The sequence below is a fragment of the Manacus vitellinus genome, unplaced genomic scaffold (assembly GCF_001715985.3).
Source record: "Manacus vitellinus isolate BGI_N305 unplaced genomic scaffold, ASM171598v3 scaffold_17_pilon, whole genome shotgun sequence".
NCBI lineage: Eukaryota > Metazoa > Chordata > Aves > Passeriformes > Pipridae > Manacus > Manacus vitellinus.
In genome coordinates this window covers 6,373,238-6,390,950 of record NW_021939256.1, presented here as the reverse complement: position 1 = coordinate 6,390,950, position 17,713 = coordinate 6,373,238, and the positions used below count along the sequence as shown (strand labels likewise).

Below are 17,713 nucleotides of genomic sequence, written 5' to 3'. Positions count from 1 at the left end.
ACCTCACCTTCATGTACCACATCATATTCCTCCTTCCTCTCCTCATTCTAACTCTGATAAAACTCTTCTGCAGCCCCCAAGCTAATGTAAAAATCAAATAGTTATGGCAATTAGTACCCCCTTCATTAATGCTTAGATCTTATGAAGGTCTCCAGGAAGTAGACCTTAGGGGTTAAATGACACAGAAAGGCACTGAAAACTAAGTGTTTCGCAGCAATTAAAAATACTGGGGAAAAGTAAAGTCCCATATACAAATTCATGCCAGCTCACAATGGATATCTATTTGAATAGTTACAGGTTTTTTATATTTTGCAGTAACACAAAGAAATTATGAAAATTTTCATTTGCATTTATATTGACTTACTTCAATGTTAAAAGCTCACAATTTCTGTCAATAAAGTGTTAGGAACATGTAATATTACTTTACAAACTTTGCATATTATGTACTACAGGTAATAAGGACATCTCAGTGCGCAACTGGATTAAAAGAATCTTTTTTCCTGAAAATAAAACAATCGTGTAATGCGAAGTCCCAGGCAACCTGCTACAATACACTTAATACTATGTAAGCATAGCAGGCTGCTATTCTTGTCAGAGTGTCTGCAAAGATGATTTTTGCATTTGTTACTGCAAACTAGTTGACTGCCATCACATCTTGTCTCAGTAAAGAGATGGTCTATATATATAGACTTTGTTTGGGTACTTCTCTTTTTTAATCAATCTTATGTGTTATATCATTCTGTAAGTAGACAGAAAGAACAATGGATAGAAGTATTTGTAAGAAACTCAGGTACCAAGACGAAACAAAATCCTTCCTTAGGACAAGGGATTATTAATGGGCTAGTCAAAGAGACAGAGATCTTCTGATGTGACATGCATCAGCTAAGACTCAACGTAGTCTCATTTTTACTTCTCACACTCCTCACACCCTCCACAGAGGGCTCAAAATGAAACTTCAGTTATTGTAAATAAACAATATCATTCGCATTTTACCTGAATCAGATTTATATTGAAGGACTACTCCGAATTAGCCATTGTCTAGCATTCCTTAGCCAAGTGAATGTAAAACACAGACAAGACACTTTATAAAGGTGCAGAGGTCCCCACACACTATACTATTCAATCCTATTAATTCAGGACTAACATCCCCAAAGGCAGGAGGCACAGAAGCATCTTCCAGCTGTAAATGATGTTAAGAAAACTCTCCAGCAGTAATAGGGAGAACATGGCAACACAGACCCTGGACAGAAATTGAAATTTGCCTCATGCATACAGTGCTTCTTGTAACAACACAAATAACTTTCAGAGCACTGTTCAGGAGTAACCTAATAAAAGCAGAAACATTTAAACTGTCTCAGACTCTCTATATTGCTTGCGACTTAAGGAATACATACTTAGCCAGTAAGCATTTATCAATAATTTCCAAATTTCTAAACTTAAAAGATTACACAAGTGCAAACGTTTTTAAAGGAAAATGCCCTGCACTTCCAGCCACACTGCAAGCTGAACTTACCAGTTTGTTTGGATAACGTAAAACCACTGGTTGTACAGGAACTCCAGGAATAAATGCTCCTAGAAGACACATATGACACATAATTATTTTATTAGTGCATTATGCTACAAAAGAAGTTTACTGCAGCAAGAAATAATTATACAATTAATGGGCTGATAGGAATAAGTTGATAGTGAAAAAATAAGATCTGAAAGTAGCCTCACAAGTAATTGAAAAAGCAAGCACTGGAGAAAGACAATGTATATCCATCTTTTCAGCAGATAAATAATGAAAAATGCTTTCTTGTGTTCTCTTAATTATCCTCTACCCTTTACATATATTGTCATGCACACAAGTCAAAGCTCAGTACCAAATTCAGCTTGATAAATGATTAAAAAAATATGAGAATGTACAAGATAGTTCAGCAATATATTCCCCATGGTTATTTTTCTGGTGAAGAATCCAAGTTTGCTTATGCAAATGAAGCTTTCTATTTTTATTTGAGCAACAATTTATAGGTAATTTATCTTCTCTGAAATAACAGAATTAACATAACTTCTATTCCCTAGCTATGGAAAATCTAATAGTTATAAAGTATTGAACTGCAGCAATTATACAGAAGCATTGCTTCATTTCATATGAAAATTGCAGTTCTGATTAAGTAGCACAAGATCTACGTCATTTGCTAAGCATTTTCTTGATTTCTAGTACAAAGACTGGGTAAGCATGATAACTATCTTGCTCAGATGTTTAGATTCCTCTAAACATCTTTTTCTCATGAAAAAATTAACAGCTTACTCAAACTACATTATTTACAACAATTTACTAAGTTATCTCTAATATTCCGACTAAAATTAAGAACTGAATGATTGAAGTGTACCGTATTCTTAGCATTACATTGGCTTTAAGAGTAATTGTTGAGATATAAAAGTAGTAATTGTTAATGGAGTATAAACATCTTTAAATGAAGGTTGTCTGAATAGAATCCTGCAGAGATTCATGGCCAGTAGAACTTTCCATTCAGTCTCGAAGAACATTTGAAGTAACTTTTGAAATAATCCAAAGCTGACAAAATCTGAGCAGTAGATGACAACACCACCACTTGAATAAAACTAAACTACCTTGCCCTGTATGACTAGCTTGCACAAACATAAAACCAAAAAAAAGGTAGTTAAGGGCAAGGGGCATAGGCCACATGAGTAGAATGGGGAAAGGCATCCAGAAAGCAGTTACTTGAATAGAGACCTAAAGCAATGTGATATAAGTAACAAATTTTCAGGTAAAGGGTTTCTGAAAGGCTATATGGATACAGAAGCAGGTTTCAGTAGGAAAAGTGAGGCAGAAAAGAGGCAGACAGTAGCATGTATTAGGCCAGAGGAGAGGAAGCTAGAGTGAGAATTTGAGATGGAAATACATGGTGCCTAAAAGGTCTATGTCACAGAGGGAAGGTGGTAAATCAGGGCTTAAATGAAGGATTCAGGTTAGTTTACAAAGCATAGTCAGGATTCAGGTGGAGAGACATGGAGAGCAAAGAGCTAAAGAAGTGGGTGTTTCCCTAACCACCACTCATTCATCTAAAGAGGTAAAAGCTGAGAGACAAGCCTGAGATTCTTTCAGCCAAATGAATCAGAGCAAGGAATCACAATGCTGACTCACTGCATGGTATTCTAATAGTCATATGTAAGTTGCAAGCAATGCAAACTACAAGTCACACAGTAAGACCAGAACACAATGAGCTAGGCAGAAACCTAGGAAGAGTCAAAAACCACGTTCACAACTGCCTTGCTCACTGAAGCTTCTTCACTGACCATCTCCCTGTCTACATGCTAACGGCAGGTTTACATTAAAGGTTGGTGGTTCACTGCAGTATTGGCATTTCTCCCTATTGGAACTGCAGTTTACAGCTGCAGCAATGCTCAGTTACAGCCCCGTCTAACCTGATAATCTAAAAAGGTGATAGTAATTGTAAAGAGCTTAGAAAGTGGATGTTACACAAAAATTGTAACCTTCCTAACAGTGCTATATGGGAAACTTTTGTGCCACCTTCACCAGAATGCAACTCCACAGAAGAGGAATCATCCATACACAACACAGCAACAAATGCTGAGGCAGGCTGAAATAGATTCACGCTGCTTCCTTAAGCTTTATAGTGTATCTAAATGCTGCATGACAGACTCAAAATAGGAAGAAGTGGAGGAGGCAAGAAAAAGAAAGAAAAAGAAAAGAGACAGCCACAAACAAAAACCCAGTAAGAAACACTAGTCTTCCAGCTCATATGCATCTCAGAAACCAAGAAAAAACCTGAATTATCTAAAATGTCTTGTTCAGTGGTGGAATTACAAACCTCCTGTAGCATCAGAAAATTTCTATTTCAGTTTCAGCCTATTGCAAGATTTTTAACTCAACTTCTGCAACAGCAAGCAAATTACAATGCAAGTGGTATTTCAAGAAACAAAGATACAAGAACATTATGTAGAGAACAGAGTATAATACCTACCAGGTTTGAATGTAATTAGACAGGATCGGTTTGTGCAAGTGCCCTCTGGGAATATCATTATCTTGAAGTAAAAGAAAAGTTAACTTTTAAAAACTATTCCAATGTGAATGTATTTATAAACACATATTTTCAAAGCTGATTACAGCAAAAATGTTTTCAGGGAAAAACAATGCAGATAGATTAAAAAAAATGGTGCTCAATAAAGAAGTCAAGTAAAGTTCTACCTTAATAACAACAATATTTTTGTTTATCTGTGAATTTGCCTCTTTCTTGCCCTCAATAATAATTTTATTTATTCCAACACTGACAGCGACCAGAAACACTTGTAGAGCATAAGAGTATTTTCACCAAAGGTTTCACCAAAACAAAATTCCTGCTCCCAGGCAGAAAAGAAAGACAGTTATTTTCTTGTTGCTATTACTTGGCATGTGCACAGATGTCCAAATTTTTTCTTCTTAGAGAACAGTTGTGGTCTGTCCATTTAGTCCCACTTAGTAGAGCTCTCCATCTCATGTACTTACAGAGCTCTCCTTGAAACACAATGCAATGAGAAACATAAGAATCTTAAATTATATCTTCTAGAAAAAGGGGGTGGAGGAAATTTCACCCCCACACCCCACCCCAAACCATATAAAGCCACTCACAACAAAAAAAGTAAACTGCATATCCAAAGCTTGGAAATGCCAAATACCATTCCTCAAACAGTAGCAAAACACAGTACCTGTGGCCATTTCCCATCAGACTGAGCACGCCTCTTTATCTCTTCAACGGTTTTCCTGCGAGAATCCTGGTCTGACCGAGACACAAATACTGGTCGGATGTATTTGATTAGAGCTGAAGAGGAAGGAAAACAAAACCAAACAAATCAGCCTTTATTTCATCGCTGTTTGAAGAAGATCCCCCCACCTCACCTCTGCCTAGTAATCCTCTGGACAAAAATTTTGGTAGAAGAACGTAACTCTTTTACTATATTACACTGCAAACTTAAATACTCAGCTGAATTATTAGAGTTTTATTGAAATAGTTCCAAAAATGCTGGTGAGGAAAACCAGCTTTGCTATTTTGGCATTATCTTTTCATGAATTTCTGTGAGGAAAACCATTTTCACAATTTTGCCACTTTGTAATAGTTCAATTTTTAATAGACCAATACAGACCAATATATACAACACACACAATGTAAAACATGATGGCATATACTATGCACAGTTCTCTGCAAAGGTGCAGCTGTGGCTTCTATAGGCCATTTCTTCCTGCCACAAAAATCACAAAGTCTGTAGTCCCTCCTAACCCAGCAAAGTAATAGGAATCTCCCTCTTCCAAAGTGCTTCCAAAAGATATCCTGTGGGTCAGTCTGTCTCCGGTTTTTAGAGCTTTTATCTTCTATGACAGCTCAGTTTCACTAAAGGTATACCACAAAAGATATTCCATATCCTGATGTTATTTTTTCGTGAGGACTCAGTATCATCAAAAGAAAAAGTGTGCTTATTTTCTCAGCTGTCATCTGCTTGCCCGTTTCTCATACCAGCTGAATTAGACCTCAGACATCCTCTTCCTGGCTCAGTGGGAATCCTCTTGTACATAGCCAGACACAAAATGAACATGAGCAAAAATCGGAAATCAATCCACAAGATCCAGTCCATGCATGTCAGTCACCAGGACACCAAAGACAACTTTCAAAATAATAAGCATATGCAGCTGTTTTGCAGTGTCCAAAAGCACTACAAGTGAAGCACCTTCAAATATACTGCTTCATGCTTTTATTTAAGCAGGTTGTCTTCAAATACCTTTTAATAACTTTTTTTATCTTGTATTTTTATTCAAAGGTTCCAGAGTGCGGTGGTTTGGAAAAATATTGGCTATTCTATTTGCCCAAAATACTGTTTTCATATTTCCAACCACTGTGGGATGAGTTCACTGCCACTAATTGTATAATCTTCTTTTGCCAAGGATAGACTTGCTGCATTAATGGATCAGCCAGTGCTTAAAGCGTGAAACAAAAACAAACACTATAAGGAATTACAGTCCTGTACTCAGCAAAAGCTGCTGGTTCTGGTGTTATCCTACTGGAATTTTAGCCAGCAACTCACCAAAATCATTCTGTGGCCCTGAGAAACTAATCTGTCAAAATTTACAGCAAGGTCCCAAACATTCAGCCAGCCTCTGAAATATTGCTTTTATCCCCTAAGTTGCCGAAGCTTAGGAAACAGTATATCACAGAAAAGTTACCTTAGTCTTGCACTTATTCCAACATGCCTGCTCTTAGACAATATCTATACAGCAATGCTTGCTAGGGGAGCAAAGATCATCATTGGTCAGCTGGGGTTACTGCTGGGGGAAGCTAAAAAAACCAACCAACCAACCAAAAAAAGCTCACAAACAAAAACCAAAATATTAATACATAAAAAACTAGGGGGAAAAAAAACCCCAAACACAGAACAAGCAATAAAAATAACAAGGGAAACCATATCTGGTATCATAATTGTTTCTTAGTGATGCTACTCCCGAGTTTGTCCTACTGTTGCAAATTACTATTCCATAGCAAAACCATTATAAAATAAAAGAAAGCAAAAGAAGCAAACATCCCCAGCATTCACTCCAAAGTTTCTTTTACGTTAGGTCCAAATGATGCAAATTGGGTTGCTTCAGGCCAAGGAATAAGATAAATCCAGAGCTCCAAGGCTTTGGAGGATTGTTGCAAGCAAGGTCTTCTCTGTAACACAAGAAATTAAGCAAGCAGATAGATTTTACTTAGGGCAACATGACAGAAACATCAGATTACACTAATGTTGTCTGTATCTGAAAACTGTACAGGCAAGTTGTGCATAAACCTGGGAGCTTTACTGTTACAACCTTCCCAAAAGCAAGCTACTAAGCTCCAAAGTACTGAAAAAGAACAGAGACAACTGAAAGCTTTGTTTCCTATGGATTTGTCCTGCCTGTTAAATTATATGACACAAAATAGTTCAAACAGTATTTTCATGCAGCTTGCAGAACTTAGTATCTTTTAAACGATCACCTTTTTTCAAATACATGTGTGAAGGCGTCACTGTTTCAACCCATCACATCAAATCTTAGACAGGGTGGTCATATTAATTCTTATTTCCTTAGAGATCAGACTAAAAGTTGACAGAATTCTTGTTTTACTATTAAACAGCAACTGAAGATCCTGTAAGACACCGGCTACCAGATCTTTAGTGGTTAAGTCCAACAAGTTAAGTGAAACTGAAACTCTCATCAGTAGGAAGCTGAAAGCACACACCAAGGGAAGGCTAGCTCTGTACTTGCCTTTCTTCATACACTCTTTTCTTAATCACTTTTGAAAACAGAGCACAAGGCTACATAGACCTTTACTCTCGCCACATATTTTCATATTCAGTAAATAGACAGAAATCTGAAAATTCAAAGGCTGTACCAAGTCAATCTCTGCAAGAAAGTCAGGGATAGGGCCAAAGGTTTGTAAAGAAAAGCTGAGAAACATACCAAATAAGTGGACAAGATGAGACTGAGGTCACATGTCAAGTCAAAACACAGGGAGAGCATACCATAAGGTAGTATGTGATGCAAGGAATAGGCAGGACTAGAACAAAGTCAGGCCAGGAGCAAAGAAGCAGCATGCATGAAAATGCACCAGACAGCTGGCATACTGAGCAGCTAAAGGAAACAAGCAGAAGTGTGCAATATGTTTAATAAACAGAACATAATCATATCTTTCTCTGCTCAGCAATTTAACTGTCCAAGACTGACTGTAACCAGGTAATGAAGATCACAGCTCAAGTATTCAGAGATTCTGAAAAATGTGCTTGTCCAGCTCCTCTCACACCACTAAAACCACCCTTGAATTATCAATTCTATCATGCAAAGACAGACAACCCCTCAATTCACAAAACTGACCTTGCCAGTGTCATTATTTCAGTTTTTTCTCTAGCAGTGTCAGTCCTGAGGACAGCTGACATGCTGTACTCCACCTTCTTAGGCAGATGCCTACAACTTAAACAGTACTGCCTGTAATTCACTAAAACCTCTGCCTTACAAGGCAGCCAGACCACCACAGATATTCTAACCAACTGAAAGCTGCTCTAGCACAAAACAGCCTTTTTTAAGAGAGCCTGCAAAAATTCAATATTGCTTTAATTAAATGCAGGGTGGCAGCTCCAACTGACTTCAGAAATGTAACTCCCATGCAATCAATTTAAGCACCACCTCAGCACATATGAAAAAAAAAAGGTTTCTCCCTGATGAGTTGAACACACACAGCTGGTGTCAATGAACTCCTTAAGATAACAGCAGAAAAAAAATTATTTCACCTTTCTATTTCGAGGCAAATGAGTGTGAGGAAACCTTGTTTAAAATCAAGACAGGAAGTGCTATATAACATACAATAGTATTGTAGCAAACCATTTAAATTATGTTTGGCAGTTACAACCATGTAGCAGATACAGCTACACTGGCAACTTCACCACTGGTTCTGCAAGGCATCAGGGAACACAAAAAGCAATGGAATAGCAATGTGGCACTAAATACAGTTCTTCTCAAAGGTATCCAAACACACACTTTTGAGTAGGCAGTTACATTTTCACCACTGTAGAATCAGCATCAAACGAAGTCACAGATCTGCTGCAAAAGTAGAGACTGATGAACTTGAGGCTTTCACTTGGCCTTTCTCCCAAACAAGACAAAAATCCCATCACATACATTCTCCTGACACACTAAGAGGGCAGCCTACTGAGGCAGTACAACTGGCTCTGTTTGCATTTAACATGGACGTAAGCTACACAAGTAGCCTTGCAGTGGGCTATCTACTTACAGTATTTACCCCAATTTTTTTCTACTATGGAAAAAATACAGATTATATTATTAGTTGCCCCCTTGTGCATTTTGTATTTAAGGGTACAAAACCATGAAGGCTTTTTAAATGCAGTAATATCTAATATGAAAACCACTCTTTTCTGTAGAGAAAAGAAGAAAAGAAATCTACAAAGAACTCAGAAACCTTATAAAAGTTAAGGGGGAAAAAACCCATTAAGGCTCCAGACTAAAATTACTTCCTGTGTATATGGACACAGGGACCTTAAAAATGGAAAATCTGAAGCCCACACACACCAAATACATGAAGTTGTATCTATGTACAAAACTCAAGTCAACCAAAATTAGGATCTTTTCCACTTGAAATTATATTGTTCTTACAGAAAAAGAAAAAATTATTATAGTCATGGTACTCTACACGAGATCTGTAAAGTTAGCGGTAGAACATTATTAGAGCAACAAATATACACAGAAACAAATACTGAAGTGTAAGACTAAAATCTGAACCAACCAGTGAAACTCAATGCACACCAAGAACTTCTCCAAGTTTGACTAAATATCTAGCAGATGGACCACCTGACAGAAGGGATACCAAGTATTCTTGGTATAGAAGCAGCATTAAAAAGAAAACTCCCCTCTCTATTTCCAAAGAGAAAGGCAGGACACATGCAGTCTGCAGTACAAGGAAAAGTCAGTAGTGGGAGGAAAATAATGAGTGTCCTCTTAGCTTTAACAGAAGTAAATTCTGTGGTATTTGGGTTGGTCTTTCAAAATGTAATCTATTTCCCTTAAGGACTTCTTGAGGTACGAAGATCTTTTTTATGTCCCAGAGATTGCTGTTTGCTTTCACACCTGCAATACCTGTACGAGAGCATGGCTGTATGTTTCAGCTTTCTACTGCCAGTCTCAACAGTATTTAAGGCAGGCAGTAGTGTTGGTTTGCAGGTTTCCTACACACTATAGTAACTTCCATGAACCATATTAAAAAGTATGCTGAAAAAATATGATGGTGGTTTAGGCACTCCAGCAGTAGTTTAAATGAGAAGTAATTTTTACTTAATTTCCCAGGACTCCAACCCAAATAATAAAGGCATACCTACAATACACAGACGATAGTGCAACTATTTTAAGTCTTTCCAAGAGAGCTCCTGTGAGGACAGAAATCTTGCAGGGCCATCTGGGTGTCCACAGCCTGAAGGAAACCTTAAATTTTGAAACAGAAGGTTTTAAAGGAAAGGATGAAATGGATAAACTTGGCAACAACTTCAAGATGCTCATCAAAATGGGGGAGCTCATTCGTGTACTCAAAGCAAGGCTATAATGCCAACATAGCATAGGATGCTGACTTCCATCCTGGCAACCTTAGTGTTTAAAGCTGCTGATTTACAGTGTATAAAGACAAGAAATCTGTGATGCCTTCACCTTAGAGCAGGTTTTTCCAAAAGGGATTCAAGGACTGTTTTGATGAATCTCAAAAGTACCTGAATGTGAGATTCTCACTGAAGAACTACAGGGTCTACCACAGTTCTCTTCCTTCTGTGCTTTGGAAAGGGTGGGGGAGAGGGAGGGGCATGTGAGTTGAAGGACTAAAGGATTAGGTTCCATAAAAGAGCTGATGAGTAATTTGACATCTTTTAAGGTTTGAAATGAAAACACACCCAGCTACTAAAGCATAAATATTTCCCCCAAATTACTTATTTCTTCTCTTTTAGTCATGATGCTTTAGAAAAGCCTATAATGTCCTTTCAAAAGATGAGCTTGAACAAAAAGTCATGAGTTTACTAGATGTGGAAAAAACCACCCATGACAGAATTGATAGTTTTACAGCACAGTATGATTCTCCCTTCCTCTACAGCTCTTCTGTATTGGGCCAAACAGAAATTACCTCCTTCCTCTTTATAAACTTAAGCTAACATATCCCCTCCTTCGTTTCACAAGTACTAAATCCCTCTTCTTTTCAGAGGGTGACGTTAGAGATGCTGAGAAGTTGCTTAAAGTTTAAACTAGCTTATCACCTTAAATTTAGTTTCTAAAAGTTCACATCACTGAAGATGTTCAAATCACAGAAGTGATCCAACAAAATCCCCATAAACCCACCTCTTCCTTCTTATTGAAGCATTTCTGCAGCAGCACTGACCACTTCAGCAATGAAAAATTACTTTTTCCCAGGTTGCTTCAACAGTCAAAAATAAGGCAATGTAACTATCCAGAATTTATGCAAAAACCTTGTCCTGACTTAAAGTGAGATTCAGCAGACAAAACAGGAAAGTGTAAGGATTTGTGCTGATAAATTAATTGATCTGACTTCTTCAGTCCATGTAAGGTATAACAGACTCCTAGATGTCATCTTCCCAGCTGCACGTTTCACACTTAAGTGGTCAGGAGAATTTCACATCTCCAATCTACCAAAGCTCTGGAAAGTCACTGCATGGAAACATATGTCTTCCTTCAGCATCATGATGTCTGTTTGGCATACTCTACTTCCTAGATACTGACTTTTTTTTGGTTGAAATCTTGTTTTTATTTGGGCAAGCAGTTCCTCCTCAGAGTTTGTTAAACCTGTGTGTGTGCCAAGTGGATAATTTTCTTCACTACTGACCACTAACTGAAGAGTTCAATACTCTTCTGTCAGAACAAAAGTGCATTTTTAAATTTGAGTTTTCTTCTCTTTGTTTTCCTAAAGAGGAAGATGTCTGTAAGAGTCACAAGACTTAAGTCTGCTTCTGAAATTGGACTTTGTGGTCCAGAAGAGGGGCCTTCAAGTTAGAAAGCAATAAAACACTCATGCATAAGCACACTTGTGGAATGTTCCAATCCCATGAAGAACAGGCTTTTAATAATCTGGACTTGTAAGTGGATCAGAAGCTTCCACGACTAGCAAACTAAGGGTACAATAATACAGTTCCAGAAACCTATTAAAGTATTTGCAGAACCAATCTTAGTAACCAGTTAGCAATCAGATCTTTTTGCACCTGCTAAAGCACCTGATCCCTTTGATATAGAACATACAATGTCCCAATAAACACTGTCATTACATCAAAAAGCCGACTTATTTATATCAAAGTCCTTGTCCTTGAAAACCCTGTCATGTCATTTTTTTACACACCTGAGTCTGTTCAGAGAGTTAAATAAATGTACTTCATTCAAAGCTTCCCAGAAGGTCCTGAATGACCATTAACAAGACTCAATTAACAGACAGGAAGGTTAGGATTATCGGTGACTGGCTACAAAACTTTACTGGAGATGGTATAACAAGTCTGCAAGACTTACAAAACTGAAGAACATAAAAACCAATTCTGACCTCTCTGGGATAAATTCTAGATGAATGTCTAGAGTGTTGACAATTCACAAGGCAATCCAATAAAAACATAAGCACCTTTCTACAGATAGACAGTATGAGAGAAATATAATTTTTTAACTTTTTTTTATTTTTTCATGCGTGTGTCTGTAGAGAAGTGTAAATAACATTAGGATTAAAAAACTAGATCAAAGAAGATAGCACCATTTGCTTCACAGAAAACTTCTTTCAAGCAGAAAAATAAATAAGTAAATGACAACTTTACTCCACTAGAAAGTTTTCACTAATTTTTAAGGGAAACTAATCTATATAGTGATTACTCACCTCTCTGTTAAGGTCCGTTTACTTAAATAACACAAGCTGCTGTAATTAGTGTTGCTCATACAAAAGTACTCCTCTAAAAACAAAAAAGGTTTTTGAACTCTGAATCCCAGTTACGACCCTTGCTATGCCTCATTTCTGTGGCATTTTTGTGAATACTTTAAAAGGGACTACATAACTTTTGTGGCTGCATAACATAAAGCAAATGCAATGATACAGGACAAAACATCCATTTATTTGACTGCACTATACATTCCAGTAATATTCCACCAAATCACTACATGTTTTCTGTTTTTCTGTAGCTGGTTTTACTCATACATGAACAAAATCAAGTGAATAATTTTTAAAATGTATTGTAATAAGACTAGACTTTCAAAAGAATTCTTTAAAAGTTACCTTAAAATTAAATTAGGTACATAGAAATAGTTTTAACTACTTGATGTGCATTATTTGCGTTTCATTCAGTGGAACTGCAATCTCCATATCCCTACGAATTCTCCTCAGGCTTTCCCACTATTTCCCACTGAATCTACAACATGGGTAGTTAAGTACCCATTACAGCATTCTGTCAAATGCCATTCTGCCATTTCATCACATTTCAGTAACACAACATGGCCAAGAGTTACCTCATCTAGTTTGGGTCCTCCATACAGTCCACCTTCAAGTCAAATGGAGTTCCACACAGACTACTTTATTTTGCTGAGCCAGCAATTACTAAACAGCAAATTGAGTCACCCGAGAAAGAAGATAAATCTTCTATGTCTGGCCTGCTTCTAGAGCCTAAGCTGGCCTGGATACACCAATGTTGTATGAGAGTGCCAACATACTGTCTCACAACAGTATCTTCTCTCAGTACTCGACAAGGGTGTTCATTTTTCTTTTGTTTTCACACTATGCTTGTTTGCATGCATCCGTTTTCAAAAGCACATGCTTGCACCCTTTTTGTTCAAAGCATCTATTCATTTTTACACAGATTTTTCACTGCCACAAACTTCTAAACTCTATTAAGATATTCAATGAAATTGAGATACAGCTCCAGTTCCAGCCTGAGCTTTACCTGATACAGGCAGACCTTTATAACACAGGACTCTCTACATGAAACTTCCATGTGTAACCACTCACCATTTCTGGCCATGTCTCAGCTTCAAGTTTGGAATGCAACCTCAAGAACACATTGTCTAATGAAATTTTAGGAGGATGTCAACACCAACAGCCTGATTCCACTCAGTTGCAAAGGAAGCCAAAGCTTTCGTTTAGACTTTTAAACTAAAGAGTCCTACCCAAGGCCAGAGTGAAATCTTTTGTCATTTTTATATTACCCACAAAATCTACATAATGAGACGAAGGGAGATTCTTTGAACTTTGCCGGCTGCTAGACACAATATGGTGGACTTACCCAAAATCCTTCCACATAGATTTTGTTTAGAAGTCTACAAGCCCAAAAAAATTGCACTCTTTTTTTTTTTTTGGCACAACTGCACCAAAAGTCACATATATCTCTCAAACATTTGTGAGAATTTACACTGAAAAATGATAATACAAGATACTATTCAAACACTACTGACTCAGGCATCTGCTCTTCTCATGACTAAATCTGAGCGCACAACAATCTGCTCTTGCTCATCTCTCACACCCTGCCAGAAACAAACTTTGTGATGCATGAAGGATTAGAAGCACTCCCTCAAGGCAGGGTACCATTCAGAGCAGACAACATTCCTAAAATATATTTCCGGCATGGCATGCCAGCTCACACCAAGTAAGGAGTTTTGGTGGACTTTCTCTCCAGCATCAGTCTTTGCTTCCATAGGCCCATCCTAATTTGCTTTTCTATCTGTCAAGTCTTAAAATGTTGCAATTTTACTGCAAATTTAACCTGAGTTCTCTAGGATTGCTTTGACTTCATACAATGATTCAATTTTGGAGAAAGGGGAAAAAGAACAACATCTCCCCCAGTTTTCTCCTATCAACATTCCAAGTAGATCAGTTTAAAAAAAAAAAATCTCACCATAGGTTATAGCAAATTTTTCTTTGTGTTTCAGTCCTTCTCATACAAAGCCAGTGAACTTCCTAAGCAATGATTTTTGATTGTTCTTGAAAAATCAAGTATCTACCAACTTACTTCCCCAAACAGGAATATCTTTGCTTTCTGCTTTCATGACAATGGAGGCGAAGGTCATAGTTACTGGAATGGCATCAAAGTAGGAAGAATGGGGAGCCACAGTTAATATTGCTGCTTCTGCTGGCAGTGCCCGTCTGCCTTTAACATTTATCCAGTGGAATCCACCAGCAAGCCACATCATTCTCATGATTGCCTTCAGCAAAACATCCACTATCCTGTAAAGAGTTGAGAAAACGGTTATGCTGCTACAGGAATACCTTACTACAATGAAAAGAAAAACATTGCTTAAAAACTTTATATACATGAGAAAAGTACAGACAGGATCCGATGCTTAAACAGAGCTTCAACACTGCACAGACTTCTAGTAGATTTAAGACCACTTTCAAGGTAAGATGCTGTTCAATTAATTTTATGCCTGAATATTAATCCATTTTAATCACAGTAAGATTGGCATTTATTTTATCATTAAACTAATTTTTATTCAGGCTATGACTGTTGAGTTTCTTCTACAGAATGCCTAATGTTTTCTAGTAACACTTAAAAAGCTGTAATAAATTGAGTCCTAGAATACCGCTAGAATGCAATAACCCTGATTCTTGGTTTCAAGTTTATCCAAACAAAATAGTGGAGAAATGTAGGGCAGAGATTCTCAAATACAGGAATGCCTACAGAATACATATGAGAGCACCGGAAATATTTTGCTTTCTTCCCTATTCTCCAACTCCTCCTAAAGTGTTTTGGGTGATGTGTTTTTGGTTTTTTGCTTTGGGGAGGTTTGTTGGTTGTGGCTTTTGTTTTGTTTGTGGTTTTGTTTATTTGTTGGTTTTTTTGTGGAGTTTTGGTTTTCTGTTTTTTTTTTTAAAGGTTCTGATAGTCATAAAAAGAGAAACTTTAAACCAACAGAGTATAAAACCCAAACACAACAAATTGTTACACTTACAGGGACTGGGAAGCTGGGGAGCAGGGTGACACTGAAAACTGGATTAAATGGGGGAGGGACAATTTAAAAGGATTTAAAATAACTGTATGCAAGACTGAAGGCAGTCCATGACTCCTTTAGTTATTATACTGACATCACTATGAATGAAATGTAAAGTGACACGCCTCTGTGGTTCTCAACCTCCTTCCCTCCTGTGATGCAAAACACAATCAGCTTCCCTCATGCTAGTGTTAGACCCTAATTTTAAAGTTCTCTACAGACAAGGTTATACACTCTTCCTTTCTTGCTCCTCAAATGGCAGTATTCATGGATGGGTGAACACTATCTTCTTACCTGCTATCTTAATCGGCATTCCAATATCAAAACAAGTACAGACTTTTAATAAGCACTAAAGTATGGGGCAAGCCCTCAGGCAATCAACACAAGTTTTGTCAATTCACCACAGGGTAGAAAACAATGGGGTGAAGCAGTGTAAAATAACGATTTAGAATATGAAATCTGGGCACATTCCATAGAGTCAATCTTCATAACCAGAAGTTGACATTACAAGAATAGGTGAAAGTGAAGGATGTCACAACAAAGCTTCACACTATATACTCAATAAAGATAAGAAGCCAGAGATACCAATTTTTCTCCCTGTAATTCTTGGGTTACCTGGTAAATCCAAGAGTTGAGGTATCTTAGTTTCCCATCGGAAGAAAGTGTTTAATTTTTATATTTTTCTTTTGAAGAGAAAAGCACATCTCTGAGACAGAGATGAGGTATTTCCCATCTTCTCTATTTCAAACTGCTGAACTATATGATGGTTCTCTTAGTAGTTCATCACATCAGTGACTCACCTTCTCCACCAGGAGAGGGGCTTTTCAAGCTCTTGCTCATCAGATCCCATTGAAGCAAGGAATGCAAAAGGCCAGGCCAGCAACATCATAAAAGCAGCAAAAAAGAGTCGGATAGGAAACAGAGTCAAGGTCATGAAGGCAATCTGTAAAACAATAGTAAAAAAAAGAGTATTATTCTAACACAATCTCAGACTGAAAAAGTCACCCATTCCTAGAAACTGGTATCAAGTCTTAAATGAAAAATACCTAATATTAAGAACAGTAGAACGTGACTCAATTGCAAACAAATAATTGTGGGGTATGCACAACAATTTTGTATTCACAATCTTAGCTGAAACACAACGTGCTCAATAGAGCTAATGGAGTTTTAGCTTTCCACTCTTCTGCTTACCCTCTGTTTGTCAATGAATACAGCCTCATGCTCTTTTTCCCTTTCTGCAGCCTCACGTAAAGCAAATATTTAGCATGAGTGTGTTGTAAATTTTGTTGCACTACAGAGAAGTCAGTCAATCACAGCAGCTACCAGACAGTGATGTACACTTCAGCAGGGTGCACTCACACAGCAAAACAGGATGCAAATGGGAAATCTCTTCCTCTCTAGTATGTTCTTTGAACCAGAAGTTGTGGGAATACTGTACAGAGACCCCTGGACAAACATCCAGACATGTATAGGATTTTAAGCTCCAGGTCTGCGCTACGAGGCACAACTCCCTGGAAAGCAGAGGTTTCCAAGAAATTATCCTCCTCTAGGAAGCCATGGTGAAGCCAGTTGCTTCTGCACCTCCTCCCAGCACTCTGGTTCTCAGAGAGGCCATTCCCTGACAATCAGCCCTCTTCCTTCAACTCTGCTGAAAAACATGTCATGCTGGAACTTCTCCCTCAGTCTTTCAAAGAATTCTCCCAAAAATAGAGTCTCTCCTGAGCTGTTTGGAGTTATTTCCAACTGTCCTCCAGAAAACACTATCTGTGCAGTGATCCACTTGCTCCAGGGAAAAGTTCCACGGTCCAAGTCACATCTTTCTCACTCAGAAGACAGGAAGAAAGAAAAAAAAACCTCTTAAAGTGGAGGAGGTACAGCTTCAGGACTAGCTAAGGGAAACAGAGGGAACTGAAAACTGTTTGAAGCTGAGGTAGCACCAATGTTCCTCCAGCTGTACAATGGAGGTTAACAGAAGATGAAGACACTAGGAAGCAAGGGCCATGTAAAGAGAATTTAATAGTAAATATGCTACATATTCACAGGTGTAACTAAATAAGGTTAAAAAAAAAAAAAGCACTTTTCAGCATCACAATGGCTGGGCAAAAATGAGTAACAGGCATAAGCTGCTGTCTCATGTTGTGCTTACTCTGACGAATCTCCAGGCTGCTGTGGAAAGCTTTATTCATATTCTTCTCTTCCCTG

General features: G+C 37.7%; 1 protein-coding gene across 1 annotated transcript in view; it reads right to left on the bottom strand.

Annotated features, from left to right (window-relative positions):
• The window catches only part of LPCAT1 (lysophosphatidylcholine acyltransferase 1), a 52,350-nt gene extending 35,899 nt beyond the window's left edge, over nt 1-16,451 (bottom strand). The window contains exons 1-5 of the mRNA XM_018070152.1: nt 16,312-16,451; nt 14,533-14,747; nt 4,711-4,823; nt 3,990-4,050; nt 1,514-1,572 (exon numbers count right to left, since the gene is read on the bottom strand). Of these exons, the coding sequence (XP_017925641.1) occupies nt 1,514-1,572; nt 3,990-4,050; nt 4,711-4,823; nt 14,533-14,747; nt 16,312-16,445 (582 nt within the window). The 5' untranslated portion in view covers nt 16,446-16,451. The remainder of the gene's footprint in view (nt 1-1,513; nt 1,573-3,989; nt 4,051-4,710; nt 4,824-14,532; nt 14,748-16,311) is intronic.
• Between the last annotated feature and the right edge of the window lie 1,262 nt (nt 16,452-17,713).